Source organism: Hirundo rustica, chromosome 5 (genome assembly GCF_015227805.2).
Source record: "Hirundo rustica isolate bHirRus1 chromosome 5, bHirRus1.pri.v3, whole genome shotgun sequence".
NCBI lineage: Eukaryota > Metazoa > Chordata > Aves > Passeriformes > Hirundinidae > Hirundo > Hirundo rustica.
Window position 1 is genome coordinate 46,650,470 of NC_053454.1, and position 27,741 is coordinate 46,678,210.

At 35.7% G+C, this 27,741-nt stretch overlaps 1 protein-coding gene across 22 annotated transcripts in view; it reads right to left on the minus strand.

The window, feature by feature from the left end:
* Positions 1-224: 224 nt before the first annotated feature.
* NEK1 (NIMA related kinase 1) overlaps positions 225-27,741 on the minus strand; it is a 45,359-nt gene continuing 17,842 nt past the window's right edge. For 6 of the 22 annotated variants that reach the window (XM_040064309.2, XM_040064311.1, XM_040064306.2 and 3 more), the window contains 21 exons: positions 27,664-27,735; positions 24,461-24,642; positions 24,247-24,378; positions 20,428-20,530; positions 17,512-17,595; positions 16,884-16,967; positions 16,287-16,379; positions 15,165-15,260; positions 14,507-14,680; positions 12,964-13,032; positions 12,651-12,882; positions 11,181-11,333; positions 10,345-10,530; positions 9,246-9,372; positions 8,959-9,041; positions 7,835-8,052; positions 7,121-7,275; positions 6,059-6,270; positions 3,944-4,077; positions 3,536-3,668; positions 225-1,585 (listed from right to left, as the gene is read on the minus strand). In XM_040064309.2, the coding sequence (XP_039920243.1) occupies positions 1,572-1,585; positions 3,536-3,668; positions 3,944-4,077; positions 6,059-6,270; positions 7,121-7,275; positions 7,835-8,052; positions 8,959-9,041; positions 9,246-9,372; positions 10,345-10,530; positions 11,181-11,333; positions 12,651-12,882; positions 12,964-13,032; positions 14,507-14,680; positions 15,165-15,260; positions 16,287-16,379; positions 16,884-16,967; positions 17,512-17,595; positions 20,428-20,530; positions 24,247-24,378; positions 24,461-24,642; positions 27,664-27,735 (2,736 nt within the window). In that variant the 3' untranslated portion in view covers positions 225-1,571. Of the gene's footprint in view, positions 1,586-3,535; positions 3,669-3,943; positions 4,078-6,058; positions 6,271-7,120; positions 7,276-7,834; positions 8,053-8,958; positions 9,042-9,245; positions 9,373-10,344; positions 10,531-10,991; positions 11,054-11,180; positions 11,334-12,650; positions 12,883-12,963; positions 13,033-14,506; positions 14,681-15,164; positions 15,261-16,286; positions 16,380-16,883; positions 16,968-17,511; positions 17,596-20,427; positions 20,531-24,246; positions 24,379-24,460; positions 24,643-27,391; positions 27,587-27,663; positions 27,736-27,741 lie in introns of those variants that run through there. The other 16 variants (XM_058420574.1, XM_058420571.1, XM_058420570.1 and 13 more) reach the window with 15 other exon arrangements.

Genomic DNA, 27,741 nt, shown 5'->3' on the forward strand with positions numbered 1-27,741 from the left:
AAAAAGGAAATAAAGAAGGAAAGGGAATGAGAAGAGAGGCAGCATAGCCCAGAACCAATGCCATTTCCAACAACTGATCATAGTTTCCCATCAGATGAAGTAGGAGGTGTTTATCAAAGAAATAAGGATATAAAGAATAATCTGTTAAAGGCAATTTATTATTATTAATTTTATTCTCACCGCAGATTTCCACGATACTGCTGAACTACAGTAAGTTTCGTATTTGTCTAAAAAAATTAACGGTTTTCAGTGAGCAAAATTTTAATAATGACACCATAAAACAATTATACAAAAATCATGTACATATTTTGACAGTTTAAATTATATATATATATATGTACTTGTTTTTACTTTGTGGAAAAGCAACTTTTGACAGTTTTAAATTGTGACTGAAAAAAAAAAAAAAGAAACCAAACCTATTTTTCTTCAGTCGGGCACTTGGAAGTTTGACAGTTCTTCAAATTCATAGCAAGACTTACTGTAATGGGTAAACCAGTAAAGATGATGCAGAGACCATGACTGCAAAACAACAGAATCCCTATTGTCTGCCCTCTATAGTACTACTTTGACACAGGGAACGAGGAAATGTGTGTCAGAAGAAACCGGCTTTTGCTTGTAGGGTGGTGGAAACCAAGCTATACAATACAGGAGCCAGAAGATGTGAAGTATCACACAGCACTTGTGTCTGCAATGTTTCATTTTCCCCTGGAGCAACAACTAGAACACTCAGACTTCAAAGTCAAACTGGAAACCCCCTCCCCCTTTCAGTTCAACAGTGTAGAACATCATCATTGAGCAGATTATAAAATTCAAGAGCGGTAAACAACTGGGATTTTTAGGAAGGGGATAGGAAAGGGGAAAAAGAAGAAAAAGAAGGAGAAAAAATTTGGAAAAACGAGTATTCCAGCTCCAAATGGATTTTACAATCTCAACCCCTCCCAGACATTTCAATGATGACTTATGTACCAGCTTGCCCTGATTTAGAAACAACATCAAGATATTTCAGATGTGACAGAAGCCTTCAAGTTCAAAATACAGTAAGAGTGAAATGCTTGAACTGGACCAATAGATTAAGATACTATTAAAATACAACCATGAGAGTCAGTAAAAACAAAATAATTTCTTTGTGTAGGTGTAAAGAAAAGCTACTTGAAGTATGTAAGTAAATAGCTAGATGTGAGTATTTCCACCACACAGTAATGCTTCCAGCTGTTCTACCATACCAGCTATCTCTTCCTATGGCAGAAATTCTGTTTTAATTATAGGTCTCAGTTTTGTATCGGAATATATACAGGCATTTCTTTTTATTTTGTTGTGTTGGTTGGTGTGGGTTTTTTTAAATTTTGGGTACCGAATATTTAAGGAACATGTATGCAAATCCACACAAGAGAACTCTAAAGGTATCTCAGTTTAAAAGGCATGTTTTTTCTCTTTTTCATACAATCCACATTCTTTTTTGAAGTCTTGCCTCTCCTGCCCTATGTTACATTCTCGGCTACAATTTGTTGTTCAGCTGTGCAAACTTCAGACACTGATATGTAGTAAGCACTAAGGAATTTCCTGAGTCAGGTTTATTCATCATTACCTGTAAAAAGTAGAAGAGGGAGAGAGACAGTGTGAAAAAGAGAGACACACATAGACATAAGTCAAGCTAGGGTTACCAAACAATCTAGAAACCACAATTTAGTAAGCAGTAACACTAAGTCTATCACCAGCGAGGTGACCATGACCAAAGCTGCCTTAAAGCACTGCACACAAATATTGAACATCTTGTCATCTTGGATCAGTGAATTTAACATAGGTGCACCTCAAGTGACCTGCTTCAGTTAGAACAATCCTCTTAGGAAAGAGCAACAAAGATTTTCTCCCAACATTTCTTATTTGAAGAGTATAAGGCTTTTGAGACAGAAGCTCATGAAGATCCTTCTGTCACTTGTCCTCTATTCACCCCTATTAGCATAGGACTATTTAATTTAAGTGTCTGAAATGTATAGAATTACTTTTTCTTATTATTTTTGGATGCTACCACAGATTTGTAAAATACAGAATTAGAACTGAATCTAATAAAAATAGCTACTTGTTAATCAGCATTTTATAAGATGAAAGTCAGCTCATTTTAATAGGATTCACTCGGACAACAGCTTATAATTTATATGCCAACATTTCAGCAAATTTCATTTAAGTCTTTTAGTACTAGTTTTAAAATATCCTTAAGAGCAGCAAGCAAAAGAAAATGGTAACACTATCCATTTTCTTGTTATTTTGCCAGTCTTTTGGACAATTGAAAAATTAACTACGATGATGTATCTCTCCAAATGTGTCATTAAATCAATAAATTGTGCCTGAAAAAATACTTTTCAGACATTTCTCTGTCATACTTCTCTAACACAGCATGAAAACAACATGGAACTGATTGTTCTTACCTAGCAGTTCTATATCAGTAGAAAAAAAATAAATTGGGAAAATGTAATTTGGATTAGAATTTTTTAAAAAGGTTATGTTTTTATAACTAGTTTTAAGACACCCTCCCCCAAGTATTTACATGTAAATAGAAGGCCATGCACTTACTTGACTTCGCACTGCTAATGCAACACATTTGTAAAAGAATTTAAAAGATGCAGAAAGCATATATGGATTAACATGCATTAGAATACTTTTTAAAAAAATTAAATACATGAAATGGTGATCATTAAACACACTTCTAAAGCCAATACAGGATGCTTCTGATTTTCATAAAACTGATTAAAATTTTAGATTTCTTCTTTTTCCCCTCTCCAGTGAAGATTTTCACCATTAGAAATTTAAAAATACATAACAGTAGTTAAATTTTCGACATGAGAGAAATGAAAGAAACCAAAACCATTTCCTCACTGATGGTGGTCTGAGTAGTTTTTCATAAGAGCGATTCTAAAAGATGGAGGAACATCCATCTGCCTTGTAACCTGTGCTAAACTGGGCAGGGCTCGAGAGCAAAATAAATTATTTTCATGTATTACTACTGAGTCACCACCTAAGATGGATGGTATATACACATCAAGGGCTTCTGAAAATTGCTAATTATAGGATAAAGAGCTCCATGAAATTTTCACAAAAGGAGTGATGGTGCAACCTATTAAAAGTAACATAATAGAAAGCATAATACTGTTTTAGCTAAAAGTTCATAAATTCTTAAGATAAAATTGGTTTTGATGCTGCAAGTTTTGTGCTGGATTTCCTTTCCCCCATGTGTGAAACTGTTTTACAGAAATTAAATAAGTATACTGTACCTTTTGTAAGCCAATTATTGTTACAGTTGACTGTACATGCAAATTCTATTAAATCAGAGTGGTCAACAAAGTTTGCCACATTTTGTTGTGGGAATAAAAATACCCTTTGTGGAAAATTTTAATTAATTTAGCCAATCAATATACCAAAGCACAGATATGTTCTATATTCTGTCATACTATGATGTTTTAAAGTGTCTTGGAACCTAAATTGAATATGACCAAGAAAGAACATAAGACAAGCCATAATTTCCAGGATACGTGGAGATTACCTTCTTGGTAGGCTCCATCTGCCATTACCAGGTGAAGTATTTTGGCATACAGGTGTTTGTGTTCATTTCCAAGAACAGTCTGAACTATGGTTGAACAAATATCAATATTTTCATCTTCATCTTCAAGTATAGCCTAGGGGAAAGAACCACGTTGCCAAAATTAAAATGGGTATAAAATGAAATAGTTCAAATTTATTAAATGCAATTCATGGTATAACCCAATGTTTTTCTCTTTAATCCACTGGCTGGGCATTTTCTCTGTTAATATTTTAGCGTGCCAAAACAGATTAAAAGACTATAGAAAAAACCTTTTACTCTAGTCACACAAAGAAATTAGTTAACGGGCACAGCAAACAGTCATAGGTGCTTGTTTCTTAAAATATTTCCACTTGAGTTTATTCCACAAACCTTTATTTTCTCATAAACTTCAATTAATTTATCAAAGCCTATTTCCTGCTCCAGGTTATATCTCAGCTCTTCTAAATGGCTGAAGATACTATCACATTCTTCACATTCACTGGCAATCTCTCCATCACTATTATCTAGAAAGAAAGAAAACAACAGTAAAACCCCCTCAGTTTTCCTTTAAATGTTGTTTCTAAATCTCCAAAACAAATATCCTTTAAAAGCAACCAAACAGGTAAGCTCAGGAGCACTGGACGATCCTGGCCGATGTTCTGGCAATGTGCAAGAAAATAGGAATGGTCCCTTTCTTGAAAAAAATCCCAAATCCCAAATGGGAAGTGTCCAGCTGTCCCCTCCAAATCCCCACTCTTACAATTGGCCATAGGGGTATTCAACCTGAAGGAAAACAAGGTATGGTCTTAAAGCAGAATTTTAGTAAGCAAAGTAGGTCAAGCTCCACACCATCACTCTATAAATTTCTGAGGTGAAACTCATGAACGGTTTGGCAGCTGTCCCACACAAGGGAAGGACTTCCTTAATGAAGCAGCTGTCTTCCAGCAAAAAATAAGGATATGTATCTTATCTGTCCATTACTTTCTACCTGAGATGCATCCTCTTCCATGGAGCAAGTCTCAAAATCTCAGTACTAATCTAGCTATGGAGTTCCTTGTTCTTTTATAAGTGCATCTCCTTTGTGTAGCAAATTAAGTATGCCAAGTGGTGCAATAAGATACAGGAGAGAAATCAAAACAATTTTGCTTAAAAGGTACAGGAACCTTAAAAATAGGTTTATAATGGTAAAACATTAGGTAAATCTAACAAAAAGGATGTTTTAAAAAATACAAGACAGAATTCCTATGTAAAATTCCATTGTAAAATACAAGAAAAAATACTTTCTTAAATAAGCATTCGAATTTGGAGAGAACTTGTCTACCAGGGAAAAACTTAATACATTTCAGAGCATGTAATATTAAACCTTTAAATACTATTACCTGGTAGATCACAGACTTAATGAGTTAGTATTAGAACTCTACTACTTACAATTATTATATATGACTAGTGTAAGGTATAGTCCTGACCAAATCACATCCTTCATTCAAGTATCAACAGTCAAATCAGTAAGAAATTATCATTAAAATAAAAAGAAAAGTTGAAGATGGGTTAAAACCCCATTAGGTTATTCCCAATACTCTATTAAACATCTAGATTTGAGCAGATTTTGTCACAAGTTCTATCTGTTACCCCTTTGAAAGCTGGCCTCCCTTCCTCCCTGCCCCAACAATTAAACTTGAAATTCATATGGAATATCCAGAAGGGAGGACACTGGAATTAAACACTAGCACTTGCAACAACAGCTGAATCACAGACACAGATAGTATTGCATGTGTATAACATCAGCACCACCATAAAATTAAGTTTATTTAAAAAAAAAAAAGTTTATTTTACCTTAAAATAATTATTGTAATGTATTATTAGATGTTTAATTTGTTGAAATTTTTTTCTTAACTATATTTCTAATTGCACTTAATTTTACAGCCAGAGTAAAATACTTCTATTTCCACCAGAATTTAAAATACAGAAATGAGACTTCAGGATGTTGTGCATATCTAACACAAAATGCTAAAACCAGTAATTAATTTATCTCACTTTTAGTCTGACTGCATTAATGCCAGATTTTGGCTAAGGACAAGGTGAGTAATTTCACGTTCCTTCTGACTGCCTGTTAAATTACTTAACTATAATTTAAGCTGAATCCCAGATACTCCAGTCATGTCAATTGCTATTTCTTTTTCACACTTACAGCCATGAATTATTCAAGACATACAATGCATTCTTTGATCTTTCCTGAAGCCAAGTTTTAGACCACTTAGAGAAAAAGGCACTTACCAACGCTACCCAACAAACAGCCAAGCTTTAACTTGCAACATGGAATGTCACTTAGATGTTGACCTTAACATTCAGAAAGTCTGAATACTATCTGATTTCTTTAAACTTATGCATAAAAGCTATTAATTAGAGCTTTACTCGATTATAAGTTAATGAAGCCAAAACATTATTCTGTGTCTGAATTTTAACGTGAATAAATTACTTATAAAACAGGTATAACAGAAATTATACCTGACTGCCATTCTTCATTAAGAGCACTTTCACTGCTGGGGTTATTTTCATCTCCTTCATCCAGCTCAGTACCATTTGTAACGCATTCCATAGCATTAGCCTTTAAAGTAGACTCCTCTTCTTCACTCAATTCCTCACTAGGCTGCTCCCGAAGCAACTGTTCCATCGAATCCCGGAGCTCCTGCAAATCTGTATCTGTCTCTCCAAACATACTAAAGGAATGTGATATAAAGTTTATATAATTAATACTTTGCAAGACAAACCCTGTAGAAAGAGCTCGTTTATTTTGTTAAGCAGCAAATTGAAAAGCCAGTCATGCAGGGGAAAGGAACAATAGAGACACCCTCCCTCCCCCAGCTATTTGTGACCAAGTCCAGCATGACTACACCATTGATACTGATGTATCATGCAACACACAGAGAATAAACAGATATCCCAGTCTCATAAAACGACAGTAAGTCCTCAACTCAACTTTATTAGTAAGGTAATTTCAAAATCCTTGTATTTGTGCACTATTATAGAACCCTGGCAAATGCAACATTTTCAATCCAGATAAAAACGTGTCTGGAGCAAAAAAGAGATCTAGCTCAAATCAAAATAGATACACCAGACTATCCAAGCTGTGGGGATTAGTCAATTCCAGGGTCAGATTTTGTAGCCCCTGAAAGAATCTGGGGGACTTGAACATTTTAATACAACAGTAGAGATAAATGAGCAAGATTCCCAGAACACAGAAAGAAAGGAAATATTCAAGAAATTTTTATTTCTACAAGAGCAGTATCAATCAACTCTGAGTTGTTTGAGCAAAATGCAAGTTGCAGACACCAGAGAGAATAGCACCTTGGATAGATTTTGGGAAGGAAATTCAGACAGCTATCATATACAGTACACCCCATTAGCTTCTCAGTTCTCTGGAACAACACTTAAAGAAAATGGTGATTCACTACAGAATTTTCAAAATCTGGGTAAAAACTCCATGCTGATATGGTGTGTATAACAATTAGTGTCTAACCAAAGACATTCTTGATCTAAGATGCCTGTTAAAATACTTGATGCACTCACATATCCTCAGAGTCAGAGGGTCCTTCTTTGGCTTGCTCATCTTCCGTATCATCTATTTCAAGATTATGTTGATGCTGCACATCTGCTACACTGGGAACATCAACTAAAGTTCTGTACAGTTTGTAAAGATCTGGGAGTGAACATGTTCTCAACATCTACAAAGGCAATAGAAAGCCCGCTTGGTAACAATATTAAAGACAGTTTGAGTTTACAAAACATTAAAGTGAGATTTCACTGTTCTTCAGGCTTCCTGCTTCACAGCCAGAAGCTGTGCTAGTAGATGAAATCCCACAGGAAAAAAATCACTTAGTTGGCACAAGTGACAAGATGTCTTTGCTGCCCTGTTCAGTGATTGTTTATGATGGGAAAGTAGTGATAATTCTAAAAAACTGCACAAAAGGGAGAAAGCAGACAGGGCAAGTTAGGAATGTCTTCATGAACTCCCTCAGTAATGTCTAGAGAAAGGGTGGAATTCCTCCACTAACACCTTGAACACAAAATGCTGATTAGTGAAACCAGACTTTCACTGCTGCATGAGACTTGCTGACACCATGAGCACAGTGCAGTTGAACTACAGGGCAGACACGGCTAGACAAATACAAACACCTGCTGAAAGAGTTGTGCCATCTGTTCAGGCCTCGTTCAACTTCACTAAGAAAGTAAGAGTAATACTATAGAACAAAAAAGTATTTCTTTTTGGTTTTTAAAACTTGCCTTTGGGTCATTTGCATCAAAAAGTCCTGTAGAAAGTCCAATCAACAAAGAACTTTTGCCTTTATTTCTTGCTGGTGATATGGAACGTGAACGAGGTACAAAAGACTCTTCCTGTGAAGACTGAGCTGACAGAACTGGTGAGGTTGTTGGTACAGCTGTGGGCTGTATTACCCTCTGGAACAAGGGTTCAGCTTGCTGACAGTCACTGGCACAAGTTTCTGATGTGGTAAAAGAAAGTCTGTTACAAGTCTAACTAGATTAAAACCCCAAGATGCTTAAGAAAAATGTAACTACCTAACTAACTTTTGTAATACAACTAGAGGGAAAAGTAGATAGCACTTTAAAAGTATTAAAATATTTTTGATTATTTTAGTAAATACAATTACAATGTGAAATTTCCTCATCTTAATTTTTGGAGAGTATACATCCCCAGCTATAGCCTGTTCTGTTCTCTGGCCTTCTGTTTTCTCACTAACCAGTCCATGTCTGATACTGTGTCATCCGTTTTCACCTGTTGCTTATCACCTCATCCTAGAGTTCTTTGAAGTTATCTCAATATAATTCACACAAACAGGGGGAAAAAACCTAGCCAGTTTGCTTAACCCACCCTTAACTAGATGCAAGAGTATCATCAATGATACTTGACAAAACTGACAATGTTTTTTCTGAAGTTACTTCCCAGACCTCCAAGAACAAGCAATTCTTCTATGCAATAAAGATAAAAGATTATCATTAGCAGCCATATAAGACATTGAGTCGCAGCTCAGTATTAATTTGAGATGTGTATAAACAAAGCAACACTTTGATTAAGTAAATAATCAGATCTCATACCATCCTAAATAGTCATTTGAAAAAGCTGTAACATTCAGAAAGTCAACGTTCATCAGTATGAGCCACTGTCCTGTTCATCTAATACTCGGTGTAGCTTTCTTGTAACATGTTTTCCTCCAAAGCAGCAAACATAATACCCACAATCTGTCCTCCTAATCCATCAAAAATTTCCTTTTTAGAAGTAAGAACCGAAGAAGCAAATAAAAATTTGCTCTTTTGGGGCTGACAAAGTGAGAAGGGGTGACTCAAGCACCCCACACAGCCAAGCCATGGAACATGAGACTTGCACTGACCTGCTGGAGCTTCCTTTTGTGGTTGCACCTTGTTGGGCACTGCTTTCTCTGAAGCTGCCTCATTCATTCCATCAAGTTGTACCCTATTATAACACATCACATCAAGGGGAAATACCATGTAAAAAACGGTCATTAGTCTATTGAAGTCATCAAGTGCAGTAAAACTAACACAGCAGCAAGCAATGAAGCTTTAACTAAATGTAATTTTAACTGACAAGTCCAAATAAAACTCAGTCAAAGCTCAGTTGCTTGAACCAGAGAGAGAGAAGTCAGACTAGGGTACTTACGTATCCTCTTTCTCTTTTACCCACACTTCATTAACAGTGCTGGGAAACTCCTTATTCTCCTTACTCTGGCTCTGGTTCATTTTATCTTCCATTTCTTCCAGCACCTCTGCTTCCAAATCATCAGGCTCTAAAATTAATAGTTGTTTACCTTATTAAAAATTAATCCCAACCAAGCAAAAAGATGGGGTAATATACCTTTTAAAATTACAGTTAAATCCTTCAGCTTTAATAATTTTCTGCATTTTGCAGAAGAAGCAGAAGTTTTGTAATCCCAAAGCTAAAAGTTTTGGTTTTTTTTCTGATACCAGGAAAGTATTTTAAAGCTCCAATGATCTGTGTCTTCTAAAAACCTCAGTACCCTGCCTCCAGAGATCAAAAGGATGGCAGTATCGTACAGGGGAAAAGATTCCAGCACAATTGATGGGGAGAAATGTTACCCTGGTTTTTCTGAGCCTTTTGATTTTCTTAAATGGAGTCAGATCTTTTTAGTTATTGTACAATATTAAGAGCAGTTTTCTACCTTTCCCACAGATGTAACATAAACAAATCCTTTGTTTTTCATTCTCTGTCCTTTGTTTGCATATTTCTAACCTGAAAACAATTGTAACTGACAATTGGTCTGGCCACTGAGGCTGAGGGGTGGAAGCCCCAAAAAGCCAATCTTCTGCTAGACCTAGAAATGTATAAAAAGTAAAAAATAAACAAAGGGGCTCTCTCTCTCCACTCTCTTAGCTGGGAGCTGGTTCGGAAGGACCTCTGCCTTGCAAAATCTCTTGTCTGAGTGTAACTGCTTTGTGTGTCTCGGTAACAGAGAAACAAACCAAACCCCACCAAATTAACAACAAAAAATTTGAAGCACTTTAGAATTCTACTAGTACTCTGAAGTTTTCTATAAGCACACAAAGAAATGTTTCTGGAAATTTACTAAATACATTGCCGAATCAGATTACAACACAGGCATAGAAAGCACCTACCTAAAATGTGTTAATATAAAACTGCACATTACTTATGAGAAGACATAAAAGTATTCAGGATCATTACTTCACTTATTGCATCCAATAAACAGACTTTAAGTAGAATTACTGACGAAATGAGTTACCATCCAGCATAATAGGTATGCTCTGTACCAGGGGGGGTTCAGTTCTTTGAGATTCTTCTGGTACAGCCATGACAGACTTTGTAACACCAACTGGTACTGCAGACTGAGCTCCAACAGGAAAAAAAGCCTTCTCTTCCTTCTCCTCTGATGAAGACTGATGACCTTCTTCAAGAAGTTCTGCAGTACCTAATAGAAAAAGATTCTATTATTTAAATAGTGCTTCACCATATCTGGATAATAAACTATGCTGTGGCTAATAAGGTAAGTTGGGAAATTTTGTTTCTTTAAAGGAAAACAGAAAGAAAAAGTTTGCATGCTTTTAGTACTGTTATAAAGAAGAAAGCTAGAAATATTAAAATTTGAATTTCATATGTTACATTATTGTTAGTACAATTTTATATTTGGGATAAATTTAAGTCCTTTTGTCCTCAGAAAGAATGAAGGGCAGGAGTTGACTAGGAAAAAAAATAATCAACAGATATGGTAAGTCACATGCTGCCAAAAAGGTTACAGGAAGCATCTAATGCAATATTCAGATGATGACATCCTTTCAAAAAATGGGATTGTTTCTATAAAAAGGCAAAGTTTAAGACTTTTCAGCAAAATTAAGATCCTTTCCTCTCAGCGCACCCTGGTTAATTTCTTACCACTTCACTGAGTTTGAAATATTTTGGTGTCCTCCAGTATCAGCTTGTGCTTACATTCAGAACTGAGGCAACACCCAGAAGTAGAAAGCAAGAGAGAATATAAGAATACGCTTCTATTACTTCAAAATTTTTCTCAGTAGAGAAACTGTGACTGCACTTGCAGTGCAGATAATTACCCACTGTGCTTACCATTTATCTCATCTTGTTCCTCAAGTATGTCAGTTTGCAGCTGCAGCTCTGCTTCTCCTAGGATCCTCAGAACTGAATCAGTAGGGCTTTTGCCCCAGACTTTCCTGTGAGGTTCACCAATATCTAACCTAATTACTTCCCCCAGAGTCTGACCTTTGGGACACAAACACAAATATAAAAACTTTTCTAAATTAGATTTTTTTTGTTCATTTTCTACATAATAAGCAATCAAACAACCAACCTCCACAAAACTTAAAACTAAAAAGGCTACAAAGCCAGAATGTCACTTCACCCCAAGTCAGACAGCCTAAAGACTGTGCTTATCTAGAGTTTTTCTTCTGCCAATTCTAATCATTAACAGGAGTTACTCAATACCAGTTGACATATGCAACTTAATAGCAGCAGTAGCTCTTTTCAGAAATTTGGGCATTCCAAAAGAAAGCAGTATGAGAAGTGTTTATTTAACACTGGCATAGAATGGTATTGAACTTTACTTGAAATTGTAAGCTAGAAAGTTTCTTGTCTTGCTATCCTTTGGCATTTATTTCTGTTAATTCTCCTTCCAAGGAAAACAGGATACAAAGCGACAAAGAAGAACAGAGTAAAAGAAGTTTCTTGATCTTCTAACATTCTAGCATTGCAAAACTACTATGCATAGATGCAAGTCTGTCACATTCTCAATGATTTTTTTTTCCTACAATGTGAAACAGACTTTTAATAAGATATACTGAAACCAGGAAAAAGGGGATCCCACCAACAGACCAAAGAAAGCAAGTAGAAAATCTGAAACGTAGTCTTGATTTACGAAAGGCTCAACAGAAATAACAGATATAAATTGAGAAAAACCCTCAGTTGTTTTTTTTTCTACTAATAACACAACATAACAGGATTTTCAAGTTAAATAAGAAACTTTCATATATTTTAAATGCTTTTTATTCTTTCTGTTAAATTAGTGCCTATTTAAAAGACATGAAGAAAGTAAGCATGCATTTAATTAAGTAACTGTTTTCAAAATTATGAAATTATTTATTGAATCTCCTGCAAGCCATTTAAGTACTCAGCCTGTACCTCATTCCTTATTTAAGGGAATACATAACCACCCACTTTTTAGAAGCAGATGACATGTAACTGACAACAAGATGATAATAATAAAGTATATCTGCTTTATAAAAACACACACTAGACGTGGCAAACTGATTTACTAATACCACAGTCACAAAAGAAAAAGAAAGAAAAAGAAAGAAAAAGAAAGAAAAAGAAAGAAAAAGAAAGAAAAAGAAAGAAAAAGAAAGAAAAAGAAATATAAAGATAGAAAAAGAAAGAAATAGTAAGATTAATAAATAATAAGTAAGAAATAGTAAGAAAAAGAAAGAAAAAGAAAGAAAAAGAAAGAAAAAAAAAAAAAAAAAAACAAAAAAAAAAGAAAAAAAAAGAGGGGGAAAAAAAAAAGAAAAAAGGGAAAGTACTTACACTCTGTTCCAGAGAGAGAATCTTCCATCGATAACTGAGCCAGAGGAACGACCAGCTCAGATGCCCCAGGTTCCCATTTTTTGCGATCTCCCAGAAGTGGCTGGTCACCTTGTTGTTCCTTACCATCTTCAGATCCACCTGATTCAGAGGTATTTTTATCCTCCTTTTTTCCTTTCTCATCTTCTTGAGCTTTAAGATTTTGATTTAATCTTCTCAGAATTTCGCGCTTATTCTGAAAGAAGGACCAACATATGCATTAAAATAGTGCCTTTCTTAAAAGGATACCTACATCAAACGAAATAATTTTACGTACTTGTATTGCAAAATCTGGTTTTTTTACTTCCTCCTCAGGTTCCTGGATAGCAGTTATTACATGTTCATCCTTTAAGTCCAAGAAGCATGAAATAGAAAGTAGAAGAACATGTCAGAAAAAAATTATCTTGAGAAGAGTAATAAACATAATAAAACCTTTCCAATAACAACTGCAGGTAGAATGCATGAATATTCTGTTTTATTCTGTCCCAAAGACAGAATTTCAAGGGCACCCACCATCTTTGAACCAATCACTATCTGAAAGTGATGAGCAAATGAATCACTCAATTTAAACAGACAAATGAGATTTCAGAGCATGAAACATGTAGAGATAAAGCCAGAAATGACCTTTACAGCAAGATGCCACTGAATTCCTATGTTACAAATGAGTAATTCTACAAGAGAACCAAAACAGTGGCAAGCACAGAGTCAAGGATAATGTGTGAAGAAAAAACAGAAGGGAGAAGAGACAACTTAAGTGATATGTAAATAAGCAAACTAAATATTGAAGGTAAAAATGTTGAATTCATAGTCTGTATACAAGGCTCGCATTATCCATTTCCAATTGCTCTGTGCTGTGTTACAGTCACTGTCTTGCATCACTGTGAGACAAACTGTCTACATAAAAAAAATGCTAATGATTTTAGTATTTGTCCAAACATGATTTATTTTGCCAGCTATCATCTGACATCTTTCAGTGTATTATATTATATATATACTCTTTATTGTAAGCATCACTCTATTCCCATTGTCATGGCCTCCAGGGTTGAATACAGTATGAAGTTCTACACTACACTGAAATTTAGAAACAGCTTGGGTAAAAGTACAAAAGCCAGCATTCAAATTAACACAAATTATGTTAAAATTTTAAATTATACAAGGTTACATACACCTGCTCAGTTTCACAATAACATAAAGCAGTTGAGGGAAACACCTAAGTATTTACAATATCAGGACCAAGAGTTTGCAAAATAGAAATTAGGATGCTCTTTTAGGCAGCAAGAAGTGACAGCACTAATAGATTCAAGAATCTTAAGCTTTGTCTTCTCTGTAATATTCAGCACATTCAAGCTCACTGAAAACAATCAATCATTAATACAACATAATTCTATCATTCAAAATGTATCTGCTCACTTCCACCAAGTATCCAACTCATTAACTCCTCTTTTCAAGAGGCTGATGAAAATGCTGGAAGTTGATGTCTTCTCTGACTAAACATACCTGCCCTGATCAAAATGGAAACTGCATCCCAGGGTTTGCCATAAGCTATTTTGTTCACAACATGAATTTCAGTTTCAGACTACAGACGTGTTTCAACAGCTTCCAAGCTCTGGTTTTTGGTTGTTTGTTTGTTTGTTTGTTTGTTTTTAAATTATTATTATTATTATTGTTTTTTATTTTTTTATTTCTTTTCTCTAATTAGGAGCAATAAATGTCCTTAACAGTTTTTTTTCTAACTAACCAATACATTTCCTCTGTATTCTCTTTCCAATCAGTGTCTATTTCCTATCCATTCATTTTACCCTCTTAGCAAAAGTACCTACCACACCCACTTCCTTCAAAGCAGAAGTCATGGAGATGACAGGTACAGCAGGCTTCACTGGAAGTTGTGGCTTAGGAAGAGCAGCTCCAGGCTCTTGTAGTCCATTCATAGGACTATGTTCTGTAGCTTCCACATGAAAAGGCACATTAGGATTCTTTACCCCTTTTGCAATCATCTGTACAGATTCAAATAAAAAATTAAGTCAAAAATTAACTTCAAGACTTTGCACATTAAACACAGTATTATCAATTAGGCTCATGTAATCCTTACAAAAGGAGAATAATGCCACACATTCATGCTACTCACTGCACGTCAGTTTGTCAGCTTCAGCATCCATATCCTTTCTCTAGTCCTACTATTACTAGTTGGACTTCTTGTTCCATAGCACACAGAAGTAAAAGAATATAAAATAAATTTTGGTCATGTACAGATCATTAATAAAATAATTGGGGTGGTCCTAGTGATTTTTAGGTTTGACATTTTAGTCTTCCTGCAAGTATACCTAAGATTAGGCTTCTAACTCGGGAATTCTGATTGATACAAGATACTCTCTCCACTTGCAGAACTACATGTCTTGAAAAATCACAATATAGTATTTTATTTATACAAAGATATGGCCCTACATACTTTAACTGCAGGTAACAGATTTATTTTCTTACATGTTCTTCCCAGGCTCTTTTCTCTCTTTCATATGCTTCCTTTCTCTTTCGCTCCAACTGTTCCTTCAGAACTGCAGCACGAGCATTTGCTTGGGCCTACAGTAAACAAGCAAAAAAAAGGACCAACATAAAATCATCAGCAACCTATTTCATGGAACATCTTAGGAAGGAATATTCTTGGATTACTCATCTCCCTTTCTCTCACTACTCTATAGACTGTGAAAGAAGGACTCCATTGACAAAATCACCACACAAGTATGATAACTGATCTTTCATGTTGAAATACTGGCAACTCCTCAAAATTTAATTACAGTTCTTGATTTGCCGAGTTGTATTTTTAGTGTACATTGTAATATTAAACAGTGACTTAAAATTAGAATCTCTACATAAAATTAGCCTTGAAGCTAAATGCATTAATCAAAAAAATATTCAATATTCAGTTTAAATTTTACTAACTTACTCAAACACAAAAAGCATCGCTTGCTGTTTCATCTCTAGTTTTCAGGTTAGGCACAAGGTTAGCTTGTTTTTACACTGTACTTTGCAGACGATGTGGGAAAAATCATAGAATAGATAAGAGCAATATGTATATGCTATGTATAATACTGTGAAATAGTTATTGATATAAAACCACCACATGGAATAAAGTTCTAATCAAACACTGGAATTCTGTGAAATGCATCTGTTTTAAATGTAATTCATCCAATCCACACATAACCCATGTCAGCCCATTTAAGGAGTTTTGCCTTCCTTTATTCTTTAACGAAAATAAAGCTGTTGTCAAAGACACATCTTCCTTACCCTTTCAGTCTCAAAATGCTGTTTTAATTATACCAAATTGCCATTAGGACTAAAGCTACCCTAGAGATAAATCTCAAAGAGGCTGAGATAGGGAAAAGTCCTTGACTTGAAAGGACAGGCTACACTATGTCTCAGTATGTTTTAAAGTTGCCAAGATAAAGCAGCTGAAGGGAGTTGTTTGCTCAATACAGTTAACCCCCCCACCCCTTGTAGAGGATCAATGAACAAACTATTGATACCAAAATGAAATATAAGAAAATTCATGAGATATAAAACATATTTGACAACAGTAACTTCCACCTCCTCCCACTCCACGCTTACCTTCTGCATTTCTACCTTCTTGCGTTTCAATTCTGCTTCCTCACTCGAGTCCTGTCCATCAGAACTGGCAGCTTCATTCTGCAAAGTGAAAGTCTTCAGGGAATTATCATCAGTTCATGCATTTAAAAGCTGAGTGATACGAGTGCCTACTCAGAATATTTTAACTGACTGTATGACTAACATGGGTCAGTTTCACTAAGTAACTCCTTGCATAAATGCAAAGTCTAGTTGAACAGAGCTTGATCTCTGAGATCACTGGGGATTTTGTTTATTTGTTTGGTTTTTCAGGGAGGATTGTTTCTAAAAGGTGCGAAGCTTTAATAAGTCAGGAAAACAGTGATGTGCCTCTTGTTGCAAGGAAAGTGGCCTACAAAGCTGGGCTCTCACCTGCCACCCCTCATCACTGCTGCATGTTCTGCAGGTGAGGTACACAAGAAAGGTTTGATGCTCTAGAATTCCATTTTTTTTCACAATACATGCTGTCTAAAATATATGTCTCTATATAAAACTGCCTATGACAAAAGTCTTCCACCAGGGGTAAAAGAATACACCCCACAGTCAACTTCTGTAAGTATTTGAGATTATTTTTAAACCAACCTTATCTCCACGAAGTTTTGCTCTAATCTGTTGACGTTCGTTAAAATTTTGTAGCCGGATCTGTCTCAGTCTTGCCAAATATTCCTAACACAAAGAAATGACATAAGTTTCAGCTCTATGGAAACTCTCTCCAGTATGATTAACTTAAAATATATCAGATTACACACACACACACAAAAAAAAAGGGTGATCCACCCTCCAATATTGTTATCACTTCATTAGCATTTACTAACCCTCCAGAAAAATTCTCATGTAATAAAACCAAAGAAAATTGGAATATATGTTTCTCAGTATTAATAATTATAACTACATTTTACATTACTGAAAGCTAAGAAAGATTGCTTTTATCAAAACAGGATTAGGATATAGTGATACCTATGTGTATCAAATTCAAGAACCTCTCTGAGACAGATTGACGTAAGCAACTATTATTTTGATTATTTTAAAAACCAAAATAATTAAACACACCCAATCTTTAGTACATTAACAGTAAAATATTTCCTAGAATTTTAGAAAGTCCTTTAATTTTGTTACACTGATGGAACCATGCAGGGAAACCAGGCACAGTCAAGGTCAAAATAGTGCTATTTTTGTGATGAGCAAAGTGGCAAACATGCAGCAAGCATACCTCTTCCTCCTTGTTTCTGGATTTCCTTCCTCTTGCAGAAATGGACCTGCCTCCATAGGTATCTGCCACGTTTTGCAGTGTACCCTGTTTGCCATTTAATGGTATCAAATTTAAGGTGGCTGGGGCAGTAAAATTATCTGCTTTATCCAATAACTGTTCAGTTATAAGAAACCAAATCCATCAAAGATCTACAGATGTTCTGAAGTTAACCAAAAAGCGAGACAAGAACTCTAAGAATATAGCTGCCTTCCTTCAGTTCTGATTCTCTCATGCTATGTTAGAAAACCTAAATTGTGATGGGTATGAGTTTTCTACATCTGGATTATATAAAAATGGTGGCACAGGGTAGGGATTTCTGCCATTGCTGAGTCAAGCCTAAAATAGAGAGTGGAATCCTTTTATGTTCTTAGATTAAGCTTTTTTAACAATGATGACTTAAAAATCTAATAAAGCACTTCACATTACACCTAACAAGCCGTGCTAAATGTCTAATACACATGTAGTGTATGGACTTGGTTCGTGTGATGTACTCTGTGACTTGTCACCAAAAGAATTTTAACCTCTAAGAAAGTCCTCTACGGAACAAGAATAATTTAATTTCATGTTTTCTGCTTGGATTAAAATAAGAAATACTTGAATTATTTTATTATTTTTATCTAATAATCTAGCACAAATTTTTGCTGAACAGGTTAAAAATTCCTGGATTTGTTAGTGCAACATACAACAAAGACAGCAAGCACATATACATGTGATAGACCTGCCTTATACAATGCCAAGGGTTTTGGCTTTCTCAAGCTTGTGTGTAGAGAATCATGAGTAAGTAAATACTACAGTGAGGTTACTGACTGAATCCAAATATTCTGGTTAAATAACCTCTCAGATTAAGAAAAACTAATAGCTCAAGGAAACAGCACACTACTGCACTTCTGTAGTTTAGTGAACAGAGGATCAGAGAACAAATTAAAGGAACTATTTTGTGGAAGAGTAGTTTCTATATGTTCATAAGGGCTCCATGAATGCTGGTTTCAGCTTGAACATTAAGCCATACAAAAAAGAAAAGACTATTTTCCATATTCATCTTTTTAGAAAATATTTGGTTTTATTTTTAACTTTTTTATTACATGTTCCTGAGCTTTACAAAAGTTTACTGGCACTATTGAAGGAATTTCATTGTTCTTTGTTCTAGCATTGAAGTTATTTTAGGTATTTCCATCACTGATGGTGACTTATATAACTGTTCTTAAGAAAGAAACTGGAAGCAAGATTTTTGAGAACTGATTTTCTTTTTTGTAGATCGTTAATTTTACTCATCTGCCTACATTAAATTTTCAAAGAGCAGGACTCATATTTTGCAATGCCACATAGCTACATTGAAGTAGCAAATTGGTCAGCAGCTGTCCTAAAAAACAGATGTCTGAAAGTACCATCGACTCAACTTGTGAGTCAAATTTAGACTGTCAGTTGAAAATTAAAATTGACAGCAATTATATTTAATAGAAGCTGGGTAAATTACTGGCAGTCATCATACAAAAGGCTGACTATTAGCTGATGATTTCTCCTTACAGATCAACATTGTCCAAACAACAGTCTATCTGTGAACAACTGCCAGCTAGTCAAATTATTGTCCTGCACAAACAGAAGGAAGCTGTTGATAACTTCTGCTTTCAATGGCAAATCCAGAAATGGATTTGGACTCTGGCTTCAAGTTGTAAGTCTTAAACATCTGGAAGTTACTTTTTTAACTGTTCAGTGACCTCCCTGTTTTATTATGGGAACCATCCAAGAATAAAACATTTAGGCTCATTGAACACATTAGAGAAAACTGAGAAACATTAACTTGAATGGTTGGATATCTTAAATTTATATCAATGCCAACAAAGTCAAGAACAAAATGGAAGTAGGTACTACTAATGACTTGCTCAAGAAGAGGTAGTGACAAGAATTGCTCATTTTTTTAAAAAATATTTGCTGGTCTGGAAGGTTTCAAAAAACAGAACCATAGTTTTAGAGAGGAAGATTCATGTTTTATAACATATATACTAATCTAAGGATACGTCACCATCAAAGCAGTGAATCAAAGTACCTAAGAATTGCTTACTGTAAGTGAAATAATCCCTGACATTACGATCTGGCTTTAAATCATAATCTGATTATCAGGTATAACTCAGGAGATGCTTCTATAAATCTGCAGTTGGTCTCATCTCACTGCTACTCCAGCACAGACAGCTCAGTTTCAGCAGCTGACAAAGACATTGTCACTCAATTGCACATGAATAGTGCAGAGAAGCACTCAAAAAGTAAAACCCTTCATGTTATCAAAACACATAGTCATTTCCAATATATATTTTGAACAAACTTCCTAAAGGAATACTGAATTTAGAACCATAAGCATAAACAACATTTTATGACACTATCTTCTACCTAATTTCTAAAGAGTAAAGGTTTTATAAAGGTCAGCACTGACAGATATGGATGACTTCAAACCTTTTCAATAAGCAGAATGTGTTTTTCTAGCATGCACCACTATGTCTGACCATTAGCTGCATCAGTTTAATCAAACTTCATTTTTGGTTCAAGCTACTGTATAACACAAAGTTTAATTTTAACCAAGACTACGAAGTATGAACTGAAAAAAATGTAAATGAATCTTCTAAAATTCACAATAGCAAGTTAGACACATGCAAACAAAGATAATGTCCTTTGTTAATAAGTTTAAAGTAATGAGAAATTTACTGCAGAATGATGTTACATTTTATTAAAATTAGCAACAAAATGCAGACAACTTATCTCCCATTCTCTCTCTTTTTTTCAACACTTAAGGAAAATATTTAGTCAGCATTTCACTTACGATGCTACTTCAAAGACTCACAAAGCATGCTGAAACAGTAATACACACAGGAAGACCAGATTTCATACCATGTGTCCCTGAGCTCGAGCTTTGTTTTCCATGGCTTCTCTCTTTCGTTGCCAGAATTCTTCAACTTGCTTTGCTCTATCTGCAGCTATCCATCCTTTTTGCCTGAGTAATTTCAACACAGGCAAGATGAAAGTCTCTGAAAGATGACACTCTAAACACCACCACCCCCACTGTCCTCCCCCCCGCACTTATTCTAACTAGAACACACAGGGAAAAAAAGTAACTTTGTATGAGTAAGGCATCTTCAAAAAATGCCTTTCATCAGCCAAAATACAAGTCACACTTCCACAAAATGGAGGAAAATAGGCTTCATGAAAGAAGAACTATTAAAGTTGAGAAGAACTATTAAAAAAATAAATCCAAAACACTGTATTGTTGTCGTTCCAGATCCTTGTCGTCAAAACAAAAATGAATGTCAAAACACAATCTGGATACGATTGTTTCTGGAAGTGTCTCAGTTTGTTTCATTACTGTCATAATTTGTGAAAAAGAAGACTCCTTCACCATTTCCCCTCAGAGATGAGCAAGAACTCATCACACGAGCCATTCAGTAAGGTCAATACTGTGACAGCCTTTCAAGACTGTCCTACATTTGCAGTAAGAGCCTCTACCACTGAGGCAATGACTACCGTGTTACTGCTCTCAGAGTGTTCTGGCAATTCCTTTCAGGGAACCTTGGGGGATTTGTTTGTTTGTTTTCAAAGGGTCCCTGAAAGAATTTTCCTACCCTAGAATTAGCCATAACAAGATGATTGTTTTTTGACAAATTTCACCCAGGTCAAGGACCTCCTTGGGAAGACAAGAAGGCGACATTTAGGTTACCATAACTGAGCATCCTGCAACTCTGTCAGTACATTCATAAGATCATAGAGGAACCAGATTCTGGCAAATTTCTTAGAAGTAAACCCAGAAAAGTTTCATACTAAAATAAAACTAAAACACAGAGAAATGGTGTAAGATTCTACAAATGGTAGAATGATGAGGCTTATCCAAGGCCCCCTGAGCCTCCTTTAACTGAGGACCACTGGGGGTTTGGCAACGGTCAGGAAGAAACTGGAATCATAGCAATCATCCATTAGGTTGAGGCAGTTAAAGAAAGAATCATTTTACAATACAGAAAGCTCTAGTAATTCATAATTAATTAGCACACTAATTAAAATACTTGCATTTTATTATTTTGCCCCTTCACTCCCCAATCAAAAAGGAAATGAATTTTTTCCCGTATGCTACAATTCATTAAAAGGAAGACAGGGATAAAATTACTTCGATACAATAAAACAAACACTGCTCTGAAAAGGCAAGACAATCCACACAGGTGTTACTGCTAAAGAAACAAACACTTGCCAATCTGTGTACACACACAATTCACTGAAAGATTTTAACTCTACCTTTTAATTACATATGAACTCAATTGGTGAAATCTGTGCAAAGCAGCTGAAGTTTGTCACACATCATGAACGGTGTTGGAGGAGAGGTCTTTTCAAAAAAATTCAAACCAAGACAATCCTATTTGTCGCAGATCAAATTCGCAGGAACATCTTATCTCACTGTAAAGGTGAGCGACTCATTTTGCTAAGACATTTCAACAAGATTTCTTCTGGGCTGCACTTCTGCCTTAGACAAGTTTTCAAGATTGATCACACTGAATGCACTTAGCTTTAAAATAGTGGTGGTATAATGAGAAATACTTCATTTGAAGATTTCTCAGCTTCTTCAATATATGCCCTAAATTAACAACAACTTTGTTAAAGATAGTAATTTAAATTCTTTCTTTGAGTGAAACATCATGAACACTAGCCTTCAGCTGAAAGAATTAAGTGTAAGATGGAAATAGTGCTAGGCTGACTATGTTAATAAAATTGCTTCTAGGTAAAATACAAATTCTTAACACATTTAAGATGCTAAGAAACAGTACCTAGCACCTCAACTTAAGGCTAACAGTAATCCAGTTTATAAACAGAAAAAAATCCCCAATCTCTACCTATTTTGAAACTTTTGAAACTCTGGAGTGTTTTTCATTGAGTGCTCTGAATTCATGTATTTGAGAAATACTGAACTAGTTTCTCTTCCCAGTCTCTGTGTTATTTAAAATTTGCAGCACTCTGCTATAGTTGCTCTCAATTTTAATACATTTAAAACAGTTTATCCAGGTGTAGACAAATATAATCTACTATTTTCAAACATACAAGTCAAACTGTTTCCTAATCTAGGCAAGAGTTGGAGATTGTGCGCTCTGTGCAAAGCACTGAGAATAAATAGAGGAGGAAACACATTTAAATATAGCTGGCAAAGGATACCTTCCAGTACTGGGTTGTACCAGGAAGAATTTTAATTATCTCACAACAGTCCAACCTACTATAAAGAATTTAAAATATACCTTGGAGTTGTAAGAATTTTAATATCAGTGTTAAGCATGATATTATTGCTGTAAATTTTAAAATAGTAAAAAATCTATAATTACAAGTACACATTATATTAGAACATAAAATTGAAGTAATTTAGTTTACAAGAATAAATTATTTCTTTGGCCACTTCCTTTTTCTCACATTAACTCCATTTATTTCTTCCTCCATGGAACAGATCATTGGCTCTTCGGAAGTTTAAATAATGAAAGAAAATCTGTGCCTCTAGGAAAGTTAGTTAGTAACATCCACAGTACTGAACTTCCAGGAAAATGGTATTTTCGCATTTACTAGTCACAACTACAAACACAGTTCTTTGGGCAATATTACAAGATCTAAAGGAGAGCAAAGAAGTTTTGAAGAAGCTATTGGAAAGAGTGAAAACATTAAAAAGAAAATCAGTACTTGTTTAAAATCTTTTTAAATATAAAAATACCCTATTTACAGTAATTAGACTTAAACCTTCTAATTCACTATTTGAATACCGAATTAGAAGCTGCACACCATTATAACATCTGGCATTCACATCTCAATGAGGAAAACTCCTAGAAGTTCTCCCCTGATCAATGAACAGAAGCCAACAATTCTGGGATGGATCTAGACACTTTGCAATACTACAAACACTTAGTTGCAGAGAAGGTAGGAAGAATAAGATGATGGGAGAAGGAAGCATCTTGTCAGGTAACACAAAAAGTGAATGATGAACAAAGCGAAGGAGGAGGCTTTATGTTGCTATCTGCAACCACATTAAGCCAACGATTTTGACTGAAATCTACTTTAGGTACATTTGCTTAGTAAACTATTTTTTTCATTATTGGAAAAGCCAAGATCTCTGTGGCAACTGAGCTGAGATGGGTAATACCTTAGCCCAGGTAGCCTATGCAGAAACCATAAACCTGAGACCACGGGAGGGGGGATATGGAATTAGGATGCTAAGGGCATTATTCCAAAATAGGTCACGTCTCTAGTTCTAGTACTCATCTGGTTCCAGACCTTTGACATATAAAGTCATGCCACTATCCCCTGTTTGGGATTGGACCCCTGCCCCCAGACAACCCTATATATTGTAAAGTTAGGCACGCCCCCAGGTCTTTGGATGCTGGCTCTCAAACTACGCAGTTGCTGCGTTTGTGATCAGACCACCATTAAAGTTCTATTTTCGGGCATTCCATCGCTCCTGTCCCATTTATTTTTGCCACGCTCCGCCCGGCCGGCCCAGACCCGAAATCACTGTGCTGACTGGGAGAGATCTCCGTTGGCTCTACAAGAATTGTGGTCTGTGAGGGACTAACACACAAACAGCACAATACCAATGAATAGAAGTGATTTGGAGACATGCTCAACTACTAAATGAAACCAGACACAGAACAAGAATCTAACATGTAGGGACAGATTCACGGATTATCATAGTCCAACCTGTTTGCACTGGCTTGTTTAGACACCTCCTTCAATCTTTTCCCTTTTTTCCTAACTGCACCAACATCGGGTAAATGGTGATGACCTGCAGGTCCCTTAGGAACTCCTGGACGTGTTCCAGGTGGAATTCCTCTGTAGATAAATACGTACAGTAACTTTCATTACTTTCATCTAAAGCAGAACACGGGTAACTTCTAATGGAAGGCAGCCATACCTTTCAGCAACTCCTCGGTCTTGTAGTTTTGCCCTCAATTTGGCCTCCCTCTCTTCAGCTACTCTGAAGATGTTTTCCTTTTGCTGTTGCATCTGGTCAAAAATAGCATGATAGTGTTCATAGCGTCCTCTGGAAGACACAGGAAGAGGACCAACACCACCTCCACCGACATAATATGGTGCCTGGAAACCAAAAGGGGTGGGGCAGAAATCTCAAATACTGGTTTTAATAAGCTCTTCCAATTTTTACCTCTTCAGCAGAGTAATGATATTAACATATTCTGCAACAATTCTAAATTTTTTCTAGTTTTATCCCTGGCATGCCCCTATTTTAATGAATAACAAGATATCTCTTTTTTTTTTTTTTTTTTTTTTTTTGGTTAGCAGTCCATAATAAAACACCATTTTTAGGCTTCCTTTAAAAATAGTCCAGTCATACATGAGCTGTCTGTCACACATTTTGGAAGTCATTGAAAGCGACTCCATTGAAGTGTAAACAGAGACAGATAATATTACATGGCACAAATAAAAGTTTTAGCAAAACTTGTGTTACAATTCCAACCAAAGTAGTAACAAGTGACTTATAGCCAAACACACTTTTTTTTCATGTTGAGCACAGTCTTAACTTTGCTGAATAGCACCAAGTACAGATTTATCTGAGAACCCCCATTGTCACCAACCTATAACTTGATTTCCATCACTAGACTTGAGATGCTTCTCTACTAAAGCTCAGATCAGGGAAACACCTACCACAAGGTACTGCGTTATGCAAATTATCCCTGTCATTCTCAAAGCATTAGAATTCCTGCAGAATTTTCAAGAGAAAATAATGAAAAAAATAATGTTTCAAGCAGCTATGTACAGTAATAGCCAAGGATGGATGCAGAAAATGTGAAACTGGCAAAACAAGGTTAAGGTTGTCAGCACATGCATAAAAAGGTTTCCTTTACGCCCGGGGGAAGCAGTCAAATAGCCCATGGTAGTAAATCCATGGAATTTGTTTTAACAACTGTGTCAATCTTCCTTCCAGACTGGTCTGAAATATTTAATATAAATTCAAACAGGTGAGTACAGCTGTGACAGGTTTAAGACTGCTGGTTTAGAAATTCTTGAAGAGACTATATTTGACAATGGAATTTATCTCACGTTCTGAGTTTCAGTTGTTCAGTGCCTATCAATGGCTCCCCATAATCCAGACAAGAGTAGTAAATCAAGGATTTATTTAGGCATTCAAACAAATATGCAGGTAGACTGTTGGTCTGAATAAAAATAACTGTGCAAGACTATATTTCTACAAATAGAAGGAAAAGTCTTACTTTATACACTATTCAGGGTTTCACCTATTACTATTATTAGAGTTCAGTTTCCAAAATTTAAAGAAATACTATAGGATGATCATCATTCTCTAGGCAAATGATATGAAGCAGGTGCTCATCAACAGTCTGGAGAACAGACTGTTACAGCTCCTGCTAGAACCACAAACCCAAAGCCAAACGCCACCTCTTTCTCTACTTTTCCTCAGAACAGGTGCCAGCAACCAACCTTAAAAGAAAACAGGAGGACAGAATCATGCAGTGCATGACTCTGTTGTGCCTTAGTGAGAGGCTGTGTGGCTTGTGTTATAGGAAAGCTTGAACAATGCTATTCAACAGCACTGTCGGGGGGGTTGCTGGATATATTGCTTTCATGCTGAAGAAAGGAAAAAGATAATTAAGCCAAGAATATTGTAATAGTATATGGAAACCTGAAATTATAGTAAACTAGCAGCCTGCAGCATAATTTGTACTCAACTCTCCAATTTGAAGAAGACATCTCAATGATTCTTCCACCTACCATGATGTTTTACGCCAGTGACACTTGGTGAAAACAGACGCACTCACTAGCCTTAGTTTTCCTAGATAACTGAGAATACAGACAACAGTGCAGCTGGAGCCACAATAGAACAGTTCATATGTTCACAGTAAAACTTTCTGAGTTAATCAGAAACACTGTGTTCAGGAACACATGTAGTTCTCATCCAAATGTGAGTATGTATGCCTGCCATGTTGTATGGGAGCTCGCATCAGTGCCTGCCAGTGTGATCTTGAAGGAGAGGAGGACAACATAGGAGGCAAATTACATTTTTTGACTTTTTTCATTAAATCAGCACTTCACAGTTTTCAGTCTGGTGTGCTTAAGTTTGCTTTTATATTTAAGCTTCACTTATGTGATGTATGGCACACACCCAAAGATGATATCTATTTTGAAATGAAATACTTAATAAGCAGCTACTGAAACCTGGTCAGTGTTTGTGTTATATTTACTGCTATTCCTTGTTTTTGTACAAGGAATAGCAGTAAAACCTTTATCCATTTTGACTTTATTACTCAGTCAAAGCTTGCTTACAAAAACCCTACTAAGCATGTTTATGCCCAGTATTTTTGTAAGACTCACTATCACCACAACAAATCCCTGTGTTTCGATCCACTTTCTATTGTCAGATAGATTTGCACCATAGCACTACTTAAATTCCTGCACTGGCTCTGTCTGATGGAAGTACCCAGAGTCATATATTCAACTAACTTGATGAGACTGCTTTCCAGGACACTTACGTTTCCATGAAATTATGACACGCAAAAATAGGGAAGAAGAACCTGTCATAGGAATCAGATTAAATTATGCACAAAGTGAATGGCTAAACAGCACACTGCATTAAAAAAAGAACTAGATTTACTCAGAATTTTTTACCCCCCATCTGAACATCTTATCGATATATAGAAAAACCTATATTGCTAAATAACAAGGAATGTTTAAAAGCAAGTGTTTAATGCTGGGAATGAGGTCCATTACTATAATATGAAAACCTGTGAACAAAAAAATTCAAGAAAAAAACTTGAATGTGAAAGAAGCTGTTCATGCATACAGTCAGCACACGAAAAGCAGCAAAAGCAGGCGTGGAAATAAGAAAGTGGTGCATGAAAACCATTACTGGCAGAAAGAGAAGAGATTCAGAAATTTAGGAAACATTAAAAATGAAAATTGCGCATAATCTCCAAAAGGCCAGGGAGGAGCTGTTACAGTCTATCTCAAATTATCCACAGATTAATAATGGACAGCCCCAAGACTTGACTTCCAAGAGCCGATCTTTCTGAAAAGAGAAGACCATTTAATATAATCAAAGGTGGGGGGAACAGACTGCACCACATTTCTGCATCTGCTGCCAACCTTAACACCACTTCCACCTGAACCAAGCACATTCCTCCATCCTTGTTCCCTGGCTCTGTTTATTCGTTCCATCTGAAG